This window comes from Tursiops truncatus, chromosome 2, assembly GCF_011762595.2.
Source record: "Tursiops truncatus isolate mTurTru1 chromosome 2, mTurTru1.mat.Y, whole genome shotgun sequence".
NCBI classification, from domain to species: domain Eukaryota; kingdom Metazoa; phylum Chordata; class Mammalia; order Artiodactyla; family Delphinidae; genus Tursiops; species Tursiops truncatus.
Window position 1 is genome coordinate 175,416,825 of NC_047035.1, and position 12,415 is coordinate 175,429,239.

At 46.6% G+C, this 12,415-nt stretch overlaps 2 protein-coding genes across 18 annotated transcripts in view; one reads left to right on the top strand and one right to left on the bottom strand.

Moving 5' to 3' along the window:
* Positions 1-6,482, bottom strand: part of WAC (WW domain containing adaptor with coiled-coil) — an 86,058-nt gene extending 79,576 nt beyond the window's left edge. For 8 of the 13 annotated variants that reach the window (XM_033852527.2, XM_073801772.1, XM_073801771.1 and 5 more), the window contains exons 1-3: positions 6,349-6,482; positions 5,507-5,543; positions 3,775-3,970 (exon numbers count right to left, since the gene is read on the bottom strand). In XM_033852527.2, coding sequence (XP_033708418.1) covers positions 3,775-3,913 — 139 coding nt within the window. In that variant the 5' untranslated portion in view covers positions 3,914-3,970; positions 5,507-5,543; positions 6,349-6,482. Of the gene's footprint in view, positions 1-3,774; positions 3,971-5,506; positions 5,544-5,791; positions 5,930-6,348 lie in introns of those variants that run through there. The other 5 variants (XM_019933600.3, XM_019933595.3, XM_073801773.1 and 2 more) reach the window with 3 other exon arrangements.
* LOC109549694 (uncharacterized) overlaps positions 5,514-12,415 on the top strand; it is a 61,056-nt gene continuing 54,154 nt past the window's right edge. For 4 of the 5 annotated variants that reach the window (XR_004525433.2, XR_004525434.2, XR_004525435.2 and 1 more), the window contains exon 1: positions 5,695-6,829. Coding sequence is in view for 2 of the 5 variants with exons in the window: in XM_033852528.2 (XP_033708419.1) it covers positions 5,710-6,829 (1,120 nt within the window). In the remaining 3 variants the exon portion in view is untranslated. Of the gene's footprint in view, positions 6,830-12,415 lie in introns of all 5 variants that reach the window. The other variant, XM_073801776.1, reaches the window with a different exon arrangement.

The window sequence follows — 12,415 nt, forward strand, 5'->3', positions numbered from 1 at the left end:
TAGAAATGTAACCACTAAGGGCAATTTTTCCTTTGTACTCAAAGGTATATGAATGCTAACTCAAAAGCTATGCAAAATCACTGTTAAGTCCCACCAATCAGGGAGCTGATACAGAATATTTTTCAATTAACCAATGGAGCTATCTCCCCCCAAAAGATGTTTCTAACAAGTATGTTTCTGACAGTTAATTCTTAGAAGGATGATGAGAAAAATGGGACAACCCCCAAGAGGCTGAAGTTCTGTGGGACAGCTTTACAGAACCCTTGTAAAGACATCCCTCGTTCCTCAACTCATTTGTACTATCAACATTCTTAAAGTTACTTGGTAAAATTATCCTCAGGACTAGTTTCGTTAAAGAAAAACATACTTTAACGAAATGGAAAGAGTTTTAAAATTCCACAGAAGTACAAGTTCAACCAGTATTGTACTGTCATACTTCTGAAGTGGGGGGATGTAAGCTGCACCTTTAAAAACATGTCTAAGCTACAAAACCAAATCCAGTGTACCTTAAGATTCTTGTTTTTGGTTATTTTTAAACAAAAGATATTTTGCAGATAGATCAGGAAATATATAAAAATAACTTATTCCACCAAGTTAAACAACCTTCTAGGTAAGCTGTAATGTCACATAATTTCCCTTAATTACGACAGATAATCTACATTCCCTTTCATAAATCCTACAGGATAAAAACCTCCAATTCTTTTAACTGCACATACAAAGCTGGAATAAATCCTTTTTAGCTGCAGATTTCTGCGAGTGACGATCCTCCTCAATCCCTGCTTTCTGACTTACGATATACCTTAAAGTCATTTTATATATTACTCTGAATTGGCACTTTTCAAGGAAATCCAAGGTGCCATGGAAGAAATCTAGTGAATTACTGAAAAAAAATATGCTGTGATGTAGACAGATGCCAGTAAAGCCCCATTTGGCGGGGCGGGGGGGGGGGGGGTTGTACACACATCCTTAAATTAGGTACTTATTAAAATTATGAGATTTTTTTTAAATCCTAAAATAAATATCAATTTGAAATTAGTTCAATAAATATAGTAACCTGTTCTTACATTAAATTGTTACTTACAAATGCTGAGTGCACAGATAATCCAACTCACTTGCACTTCACTTTGGATAATGGTTTTGACTGTTATGTGGACATTTATCTAAAATATGTATATATATTTTTTCTCTTTGTTTTTTTTTTGCGATACGGGGGCCTCTCACTGTTGTGGCCTCTCCCACTGCGGAGCACAGGCTCCGGACGCGCAGGCTCAGTGGCCATGGCTCACGGCCCAGCCGCTCCGCGGCACGTGAGATCCTCCTGGACCGGGGCACGAACCCGCGTCCCCTGCATCGGCAGGCGGACTCTTAACCACTGCGCCACCAGGGAAGCCCCGAATTCATATTTATTTAAAGATAAAAATCTCAGGGAATAAAAATGCCTGTAATAAAATTACATATTCCCTTTAAATCTGTTTCAAACTCTCATTAGCAAGGAAAAAACAAAAAAACACCTGGAGTCAAAGTATAATGACTAAATATATCAGTATTAACTGAGGGAAGAATCACCACTTCACATCTTTAAAACACAGAATTAACATCAAAGATGCACTCTGAGCTCAAGAATGTAGATTTGATTTTATGGTATTCATTATTATTCCTACCTAGTGTAAAGTAATATGGTAGCCAGGTATATGAGAGACGATACAGTCAGGGATGAAGTTAGTATTAGTTAAAAGGCTCCAGAGAAAGAAAAGCAAACAGCTAAAAAAGCAAATCAGAAAGTGGGGTTTTAACTGAGCAAGGGACTAGATCAGAAAAATAAGTTTCTTTACAAATGGAGCTAAAGAACCATCAGCAAGCAGATGCAAATAAAAAGGAAACTAAAAGCAAACAAGAAATATCTGGACTACACATAGAAAGGAAAACTAAAATCAAAATGAAGAAAGAAAAAGTACAGAAAAAGCAAGCAGCTCGACCACCACCAGAGTGGTGGTGACTCTCCAGAGTCAGCGCCTTTAAGAATAGCTTCAAGGCCAGGATCACATCTTAGCATTACTTCCAGGAATACCACACAACTGCTGACACATAGCAGATGCCCAATGTTTGCTGAATGAATGAGCAACAAAATGTTCTTGGGATTATTTCACCCGTAAAAGAATTTACCAGGCGTGATTCACTGTAAATATATGAAAGCATTTACAGAAGTTTCCTAGAGTACTTAAAATGACCTCCTTCCTGGATTTGGGGATACATGATAGATTAACCAGATCAGAATCACTAAAAGAGAACCTGGGATACTTATCCATAAGGAGATGAGGTGCCACATCCTATTTAGTCACAGTCACCAAAATTTTAAAGATAAAGCAAAATACAGTGCAAACAATACTGCTTTCTAAGAGCTAACATTTGAAATGAAATCCACTACAGAAGAGTGGTTGGTAATAGAATCATCTTGACTACACATACACTATGAAAACTTACCTACAAAATTAAAAACGTTAATAGTTTAAGTAATTCTGTCCAAGAACTTGTAACGCTAAATAACCAAACCCATCTGCTGTTACTTACAAACAAATATACAGATTATCTGTGTAAGTAGCACAAAACTATACTATATTTAATGGAGAACTATATTCCCCTCCCATTCAATAACCATCCAAATGTTCCATCTCAATGCAATCTTCTGATCATTATTAATTTCCTCAACCCAGTAATTATATACAGAGGAGACCGATGTTTCTCAATATCTCATCATACTGAGTATAGCTGACTTCTACCCTAGGAGGCAAAAAAGAGAACCAGAAGATGCAGGATTTTTTTTTTTTTTTGAAGTAAAAGCAAAATATTGAGAAGCTAGTTGAAAATCAGACAGAAAGCCATGTGAGACTACCGAGTTTCCTTAGAAGTTTATAAAGGCACAATCAATAGGGTATATTTATTTCGAACACGTTATCTATTAAGCAATTTAAGATCTTATAACAGGGAAAAATAGAGATTAATTGCCTCAGGGAAATTGGTTTATCCCTCAATGCATTCTTTAGACATGAAATCTGATTATTTTGGTAAATTCTGGCCACATTAAGTCTGAAAACAGTTAAGAGTTTAACTTTTTTTCTTGGCCTTCCACCTACCACAAAGAACTTGAGGCAAAGGAACAGCTGAAGTTACCCTTATACCACTGAGGCTTTTAACAAAGTGAATATGTGAAGAAATATACAAGTTACATTAATAAGATCCTAGGGAACAGGAAAAATCTCATTTAAATGTTCACAGCAAAAAGTTAAGAAAAATTTTCTGAATCACAAATGATTTTTTTAACCTGTGAACTGTCTCAAAATACCTACTAAATTTTTAAATTCGCACTTCACCATTAGGAGACACGGCTGAACTCCTTAAAAAAAAAAAAATTCAAGCAGAAACAAGGATCTCAAAATAAACCAAGCCAAATAAACTGAAATCTTTACTTGAAGAGGTGAAAGTTCCTTTCTTGGAAAAACGTCCTGCATTTTTCCCTCACCATTAATAAAGTACTGGTAGGCTACATTCATAAATGCATTCTCTACCAGCTACTGGAGTCCAGTTTTGCATCCTCAGGTCAGCATCTGTTATCTCTACATCACTTGTTTGGGAATCACATAAATAAAAATAAAATATTCTGATGACATAACCATACAGTAACGTCTGCAAGCTGGAAACATGACTGACACCTTTTGTTTTATACAGAATTATCATGAAAAACCAACATGTGAAAGTTTCAACCAAAAAGCTACTCACCACCATCCCTCTCTCTAACTCTGTGAATATGCACATTTTTGGCCTTACTGTGACCTGTGCTGTCACTATATTTGTTTTCAGGACTATCAGATCTCCGCAACATTTTATTTGGTGGTGAAGGATCTGCGGCGTCTCGCATTTTTTCATGTCTGTGATCACCGCTACTGGGGTGACTCTTCGATGAATACTTAAGTGCCTGTAAAACATCACCCCCCCAAAAATAAGAGAATTAAAACATTGAACTCAACTTTCTGGGTTAGTTCTACTGTAAAACTTGGCATATTAACTTCATTCAGTTTTATGAATTTGTATCAAGAAAATTAAAATTTCCTTTTCCAAGTCTGTCTTTAAGTTATTCAAACAAGACCTAAATGACTAAGAGTTACTGTAAGGCTCCTCATACAAATCAAAATACCACATTCAAAAAAAAAAAGATCCACTCCACTAATTATCTTGTAAATACAAGAAATCAGACACTTTGGTAAATTAACTCCTCAATAAATTTTTCTGGGAATTAGAAAGTTTAATCTAAAGGAGAGTACTACCGTCATCCCGTTTTTGCTCTGCAACTGCTACGCTAGACACAAGATATAAGCAAGCATGCACAGGTTTCTGCAATCCAACAACACAAAAGCGTCACTTTCTCCAATGCTTGGACTCACCCATGTAAAGCATTTGGGACCTGACTTCACTGCTCTTGCAGGTGCGGGAAATAATTTTAAGAGGCAGAAAGAAACGCTGGCTGATACTTCTGACCTATCACGGCGGAACTTAATGGAACTCCCTCGCAATAACGTATCTGAGACAACCACGACATGGCAGTCTTTCAAACCGCATCATCAATTATGCTTTGGAGGGCCCGGCTCAACAGGGTTTGACCTCTGACTTATGCAAACTAATGAACACTGTTTTGCACATCAGGGGGCCTAGGGTTTTTAACTTGGGCTTTTAACAAATCATGCTGGCCAGTAACACTACCGTCAGCTTAGAAACCTGCTCTCCTACCCGGTAAGGGATCAGACGCAGAAAGTATTTCCTTCTAGTGTCATCTGAGCGCTGCCAACCATGTCTGAGACCCGCCCCACCGCCGGAACCAGGGGCCACTTCTACCAGGACTTTTTTTTTTTTTTTTAAATTACAGGTTTACGTGCAGCCGCCGCAGGCACACACTAGAAGCACCTTCCTTACTTAGAGCGGCTGCCCCAGCACCCAAAGACCTCAACTCCGGCAGGAACAAAAGCGCCATCTTCCACTAGCAATGCACTTAGCCGCCCCGAAAACAAACTGCGAAGGGAGAGCGCTCACACCGCGCGCCCAGGAGTCGCAAACCCGTCGGCAGCCTCGCCCCAGCCTCGCGTCTACTCTGGACACCTTTCCGGCAACTTCTCGTCGCCCCGCTACAAAGGAGCGTGGCTCCAGAGGCCCCCGCGCCTCGCCCCACCGAGTCCCTCCCGCCCAGAGGCCCGAGTCCGGCCCCGCCCGGCCGAGATGGGCTCCGCTCGCCACGCGGAGCTGCGCTTCCTCCAGTCACCTGTCAAGATGAGCGCCCACACCTCGACGGCGAGCGCCGCGGGGGCCGAGCGCAGGCTGCGGACGCCGCGGAGCCGTGGCCCCGAAGGGCCTGCAGCGGCTCGCGAAGCCTGCGCTCGAGTAGCGGCTCCTCCCTCCCCGCCGGCCCCGCCGCCCCGCCGGCCCCGCCGGCCCCTCCGGCCCGCGCCCGGCCCGCGGGTACCTGGTAAGGCTGCGCGTCCCCCCGCCGGTCGTGACAGCTGGAAAACAGGAAGAGAAGCGGCCTGAGGCCGGGGGCCCCGGCGCCCCCCCCGCGGAGCCCCCGGAGCCCGCCCGCGCGCACACGCACACTCGCGCCCGCCGCCGCCCGCCGCCCGCGCGGCCGCTCCCCCTCCCGGCTGCTCCGGATCAGGGTTAACAACAAAAATGGCGGCGAGGCCGGCCCAGATAAGGAGCAGCCGCCCCCCCGCCGCCCGCCCCGCTGCCCCGAAACGAAAAGACGATTTACCCATCACTGAGTCTCTGCTGTTTCCTCGCATACATTACCATCAATGCCCGGCCTGTGAGCGTGTGTCGGGGACGGGGAGCGGCCGCGGACCGGGCGGCGGGCGGGCGCGCAGGCGGCGGGCGGCGCAGGGCCCGGCGCGCCCTCGGCGACGCTCAGCACCTCCCCGTCACTGGCGCCGGCGCTCCCGGGCCATCCCCTCCGTCCGCACCACGCTCACGCTCAGCTCGGATCGGCTCAGGCCGGGCAGCGGCGAACCGGGGGAGGGGGCACCAAGATGCGTCCGGCTCGGCCCCGCGCGCAGCGACTGCCTCCTCCGCCTTTGCCTCCTCCCGCTCCGCCGCCGCTACCCCTCCTCCCCCCGCCGCCGCCGCCGCCGGGTCCTCCTCCTCCGCCGCCGCCTCCTCCTCCTGCCGCCGCCGCCGCTGGTGCCGCCGCTGCCGCTCCACCAACTACATCCGGGCAACTCGGCCGCTGCGGCCTTCGGAAACCCTCGGCACTTTCCGCCGTGCTCCTCCTCTCCCACCCTCGCGCGCTCCGGAACGCCGCCTTCGGCAAACCTCGGCTCGCCGCGGCCCTCCTCTTCCTCCGCGGCCTGGCTCGCCTCCTCGCGACCCGTCCGCTCTTTCCGGTCGCCGCGGCGGGCTCGCAGACGCGCGTCCGGCCGCCGCCCTTCCACTTTAGGGGTAGTCCGGCTCGGGGAGCCGCCCGAGGCTGGTCCCGGGGGCCCCGGGGCGCGCGGGGCGGGCGGCGCCTTCGGGAGGAGGCCGGTGGGGCGCGCGAGGAGCCATCGCGGACTTAATAAGGGCGGCTGCGCTGCTGCGCGTGCGCCCGGCGGCGCGGGGCGGGGAGGCGTCCCGCAGGAGCGCGCGGGCCGCCGCCCCCGCCCCTGCGGGCTCCGACCGGGAAGCCCCTGGTTGGGCGGCGGGCGGATGCTGGCCCAGGCGCCCGCTCCGCGCGCGGGGACGCGAGCTGCCCCGGAGGCCCGCGCGGCGGCCTGGGGTGGGCAGGGCGCGCCCCTGGGCCGTCGGCGTCTTAGAAGTAAGTCACCGCCGGAAGCGCGGGGCGAGGGCGGCGTGCGTTCCGGGTCACTGCGCGGAGCGCCCGGAGCCCGTGGGCCTGCGCCCCCGGGGGGGGGGGGGGGGGTCCGTGGGGGAAGAGCGAGCGCCGCCTGGGCCGCTGATTGGAAACGCGCGATGCGCCTGCACGCGTGGGGGAGGGGGGGACCTTGGAAAAAGTGTTGTTTACTGTTTTCCACCCCTAGCCGCGCCCTCCCCTCCGTCTCCTTTCTTCGTTTCCCATTTTTCTCTCTTCTGGTTCCTCTTTGCTCACGTGCGGTCGTTTGGAGGTTCTGCATGTGAATGGAGGCCTGGGGAGTGCTAAGGAAATTGCTGTCAAGGGAATTTGTTAGCGCGCTCCAGGCACAGTAGCGGCGTTGGCACGTTGGGAGGGAGAAAATCAACTCTGTCACCCCAGCTAGGCTTTCCTGGACGGCGGTGGTATCCAGGTGGTTTTATTTCTCCTTCTGTTCTAAACATCCTGTAAGGCAACACTGAATGAAGTGTAATAAACATACACTAAACATACAACAGATTACATGGAAGAAAGAGGTGAGGTAGGAAACAAATCAGAAGAAACAAGGTCCTTCCGAAGAACTGATTTAATTGGTATCCAACCAGTTAATTATGGCTGACCTAACGAAGAGGTGGAATGATGCGGGGAAGAAGGCCCAGAAATCACAGCTGATGGAAAAAGAAAAAAAAATAATTACGTAGCCTTATTTGTCACATCTACCTGCCAAAAGCCAAGATTATTGCTGTTTGGGAGGACTAGTAAAGTCCACTTAAGGCCCACCGAAGGTGTCAGTAACTAAGAACAAAACTGCCAGTGACTGAAATGAGGGAAAAAAGAAAAGAAAAACCGGAGTCTTTTAAGTGTGGTTTCTAAACACTTTTGTGACAACTGCTCTGAAGACGAAAGACGTCAGATTGGAAGAGTACAGAAAGTAATACATAAATCTCATGCAGAAACTTTTTGAAAGCTGGCAGCAAAATTTGTTACTAATTTCTTGTTCGATGATTAGACGTCTGCTGAACTTGTTATATACCGTTTGATCAAAAGCAGCAAACCGGGCTGAGACACGCAGCAAACAGCTCTAGGCAGTGTACAGTCGGTTCTCGTTATTCGCACATTCCATGTCTGCGAATTCACCTGCTCACTGCAATGTATTTGTAATCCCCGAATCAGTATCCAAGGGTTCGTGGACGTGCACAGTGAAAAATGTGACTTGCCTGACAGGCACTACTGAGGCTAAAGGAGACGACACTCAGCCTTGTTACATCAGCTCTTGCGCTGTAAACAGATGTGCTTTTCACAGTACATACGGTGTCATGTTTTTAGCAAATTTCTTGTGCTTTTTACTGGTGGCTTTCGTGTTTTAAGTGCCTCCACACCCCCACCCCAGGCGTAGTGCTGAGCTGCTATCTAGTATTTGTGGAGAAAACGTGTGTCCTGCATCCTGTTCGTTTAGGGTTATCATTAGTGCTCTTGGCCGTGATGAGGTCAGTGCTGGTAAATCAACAGTACATTAAATAAGATGTCTAAACAGGAATTCACATAAACAAAGTTAGGTACCGGTCAGTTGACGAAATGTGACCGCAGGTTCTTAGGAACCTAACCCTTTGCTCCTCCAGGAGAAGTTTAGCGTTCCCGGTGACTTTATAGAACACAGCTCTCTCAGATAATGAGAATCGACTGTTACTAAAGGACACGTCCAAATGTTACCCGCATTTTTAAAAATCTCATCTCGTCGACTACTTTAGATTCCATTATCTGTTGTTGTGAGTCCTCCTTTGGAAATACCTTCCATCCTTGCCTTCTCCCTCCACTTTACATATCTAACCCACAGCCCTGCTCAATTCCCTGCATGCGTGAGGAAAACGTAACACCTTACTAACTCTGAAAAGAGCTCCCTGGGTTCCTCACCCCCCTCCCACTAACTTCCCTGATCTGTCTACCCTGCCCTCTTCAACAGCTGTTTCACCTCTTCTAAACCTGACGGTACATCCCCAGTCCTTGCTGTGTTGCTTCTTGAGATGATAGATGGAATCAGAAATCTGTAACAGCTTTGGCCCACGCCCACCTTGCATCTACCAGCCTTCCTCCATCTGAATACACTGCTAGCCTCCATAACTGGATGGATGGTCCAAATTCCTGTCCAAGACCCAAACTGCCACTTTTGCATTGAGTTCCATTTTACTCTTGGAATTGTCCTCTTTCCTTAGCAGATTTTCCCCGCTCGACTTGATTGTTTTTGTCAACTTGTAAAGATTTTAATAGCTAAAATCTTGATCATATCTCCCTGCAAATACTACCCCATTGCTCTGACCTGGTCTCCTATACAGAAGGACTTCATTTGCGCATCTGCTACTCTCTCTCGAACCCACAAGTCAGACTTGACCCCCAGACTCCACTGAAACTAAGGCTCCGGATCCTGGGAGCCTCCACGCTCTCAAATCCCACTTTCGTTTCTCAGTCTTCATGTCACTCCACCTGTCAGCAGCATTTGACACAGCTGATGACTTACTCTCTTCCTCCTGAAGCCCCTTTGCTTGCCTGCCAGAATTCCATTCTGTATTTCTCTCTTGCTTCCTAAATGACTGTTACTTAGTCCCCTTGCTGGTTGCCCTCTTTTTCCAGCCTCTAAATGCTGGAGTAGCCCAGGATTCAGATCTCACAACTTGGACTGCTTCTCCTCTCTGTTCTTTCTCCCTCAGCAGCCCCATCCAGATCTCTGGCCAAATGAAACCCACGTTTGAATCTCCAGCCCACGCCTTTCCCCTAAACACTAGACTCGCACTTAACTGCCTACTTTACAGCACTGCTTGAATGTCTGATAGGTGTGGTAGACTTAATATAGTCTAAACCAGACTGTTAACCCCCCTCCCACCCCACCAAAGAACTGTGATTTAGTGTTCCCTATTTCATGAAATGGCAACTCCATTCTTCCAGACTAAAAACTTTGGAGTCATCCTTGATTCTTCCACACCTCACATCCACTCCATCAGCAAATCCCACCAGCGCTCTCTTAAAAATATACCCAGAATCTGATCTCAGCTCACCACCTCCATCACAGCCACTCTGATCCAAGCCGCCGTCTTCTTACACCTGGACAATAGCAAAGGCCACCGGGCTGGTCTCCCACTTCTACACTTGCTTCCACGTCATCTACTCACGGCACCTGTCAGTGTGATCCCTTTGAAAGTCAACAACATTCCTATCTTAAAGCCCACTGATGGCTTCCCATCTCACTCAGAACAAAAGCCGTGGTCTTCCATTCTTACCGTGGTCTGCAGGGCCCTGCGTAAACTGCTCCCGCCCACATTACCTCTGGTTTCACATCCAGTATGACATTTCTGCGTGCTCAGTCTTTTCCCACCACTCCATCCTCCGATTTCCTCCACTATACCGAGCATGTCTGTCTCAGGGCCTCTGCACTAGTATCTTCCTGCCTGAGTGCTCTTCTCCTTGGTACCCACTTGCTCACACTGTCACTTCTTCAGGTCTCTGCTCAAATCTCTCATCAGAAAGGGCTGAACTCTGAGAACTACGTAAGCAGCACCCCACCAACATCTCTCTCCCTTACCTTGCTCTGTTTTTCCTGTGCCTCTTGCCACGTAATATGTTGTGTATTTTGTTTATTGGTTGTCTCCCACTAGAATGAAGGTTCTGTGTGACATAATCAGATAAATATTTGGTGAGTGAAAGAATATTTACCTACAAAAATATATACAAAGAAAACAGCAAAATATTATAATTCTCACGAAGAAAAAGATAACATGGGTTTATTTCTGCTTGCTTTCTTAAAGAACAGAATTATAAATTGAGTCCTGCTGTCACAAATTAAATGGGAGTAAAGCTGGATTATTCCTAATACTCATAAAATATTGTAAAAGGTAACATTTGAAAATTTATATGAATTTGCATATGTAGCAAATCTTATGCAGACCACTTGCGTTTCTGTTGAATGAGAGATCTCAAATTTGTGAATGAGAGATCTCAAGTCTGTGAATGAGCAGAGATCCATATTTCAGCCAATAAATGAACACATATCAACCATTATGGGGGAGATCTATCAGCCAAAAGGCCATGGGTGACCCTGACGTTAGTGTGGCCCTATTGGTGGAGGAAGAATCAGAAAGTCACGTCATCAGGCCTCTAGTTGTAAAAGAGACTTTAAAAGGTTTGCTCAAATTTTTAAAGGGTCACAAAATAAGGATACATCCTCTGAAATTTTTACCAAGCACTTTTCCTTTCTATCTTTTTTCTCTGTCCTTGCCCTTCTCTCAACTTGGCACAGTTTAGTGTTTAAGAGCATGGGTTTTGGAATCAGAGTGACATAATGTGGAGCTCTGGCTACATTATTGACGGACGAGCAGTGTAACCTTGGGCAAATTGCCAGAGTCCCAGAGGTTATGCTTCCTTATCCCTAAAATTGACTTGATAGGGTATAGGGCTGTTTGTAAAAAGTTAATGAACTTCCGTAAATCATTTACCAGCACGTGGCACATACATAACTCCACTGCTGGTGGATATCATTCATTCATTCAAAAAAAAGCGTTACTGAGTTTCTGTGTATCACGTCTTGGGAACATAGTATTAAGCAAATTCACTTGGTCTCTGCTCCTATGGAGTTTATGTTTTAACTAAGTGCAGTACATAACTAAGAGGAGACCCTTTGTGTTCTCAGGTTTGTGATGTGAGGCTTTCATTCAACTATGTTGAAAATTAGCAAAAACGCAACAAAAATTATGATTTAGAAAAGGGGAATAAAAACTTCCAGGACAGCATCATATCAGTATATGGTATATCCTTCTAAGCTGGGGTAATAGTGTAAATAATGGAATCAGCAGGTCCTGGGATTCCCACCCTCCCCACACACCCCCAGGATCCTTGTTGACTCATGTATTCACAGTTGAGCTAAGTTCTGGATTTACAACTTGCCGGTTTTTTAAAGTTTCTCCCAGTGATAGATAACAAAGTGCAGCCAAGATTGAGAACTATACCTACACCCTTTGCCTCTGGGAAAACTTCAGCCTCGATTAACCCAACTGTTCACTTTCTCAGTACCTGAAAGCAGTTGCATGCTGCTGAAGGCTGTTGAGTGAACTTCTGAATAGACTGATTCCTCTAAAGTCTCATGATCACCAAACAGACGGACCCTCAGTACAGCCAGGCAGTCTTAGACATTTCTCTCTTCAACCCCCTCATCTACTCCAAAAAGTTCCTCTAACTTCCACTCTCCTCTCACTGTGCTGCCTCCCCTTCACTTTCAGAAGATAGCACCTCCTTCCTCCTAAACCGAAGCCCCCAAATGGAAATTTCTTCCTGCCTCAAAATAGCCAAATTTACCTACACGCAACTTATCCTTCCTTCTACTTACTCAACAATTTACTGAGAACCCACTAGTGCTGGGAATACATCAATGAACAATACAGACAAAAATCTCTACTCTCCTGGGGCTTATATTCGAGTGGGAAAAAACAAACATAAATAACTGATACGGTAATTTGGATAATAGTAAGTGCTATGGAGAAGAGTGGAGAATGATAGGGAGAACTAGATTAG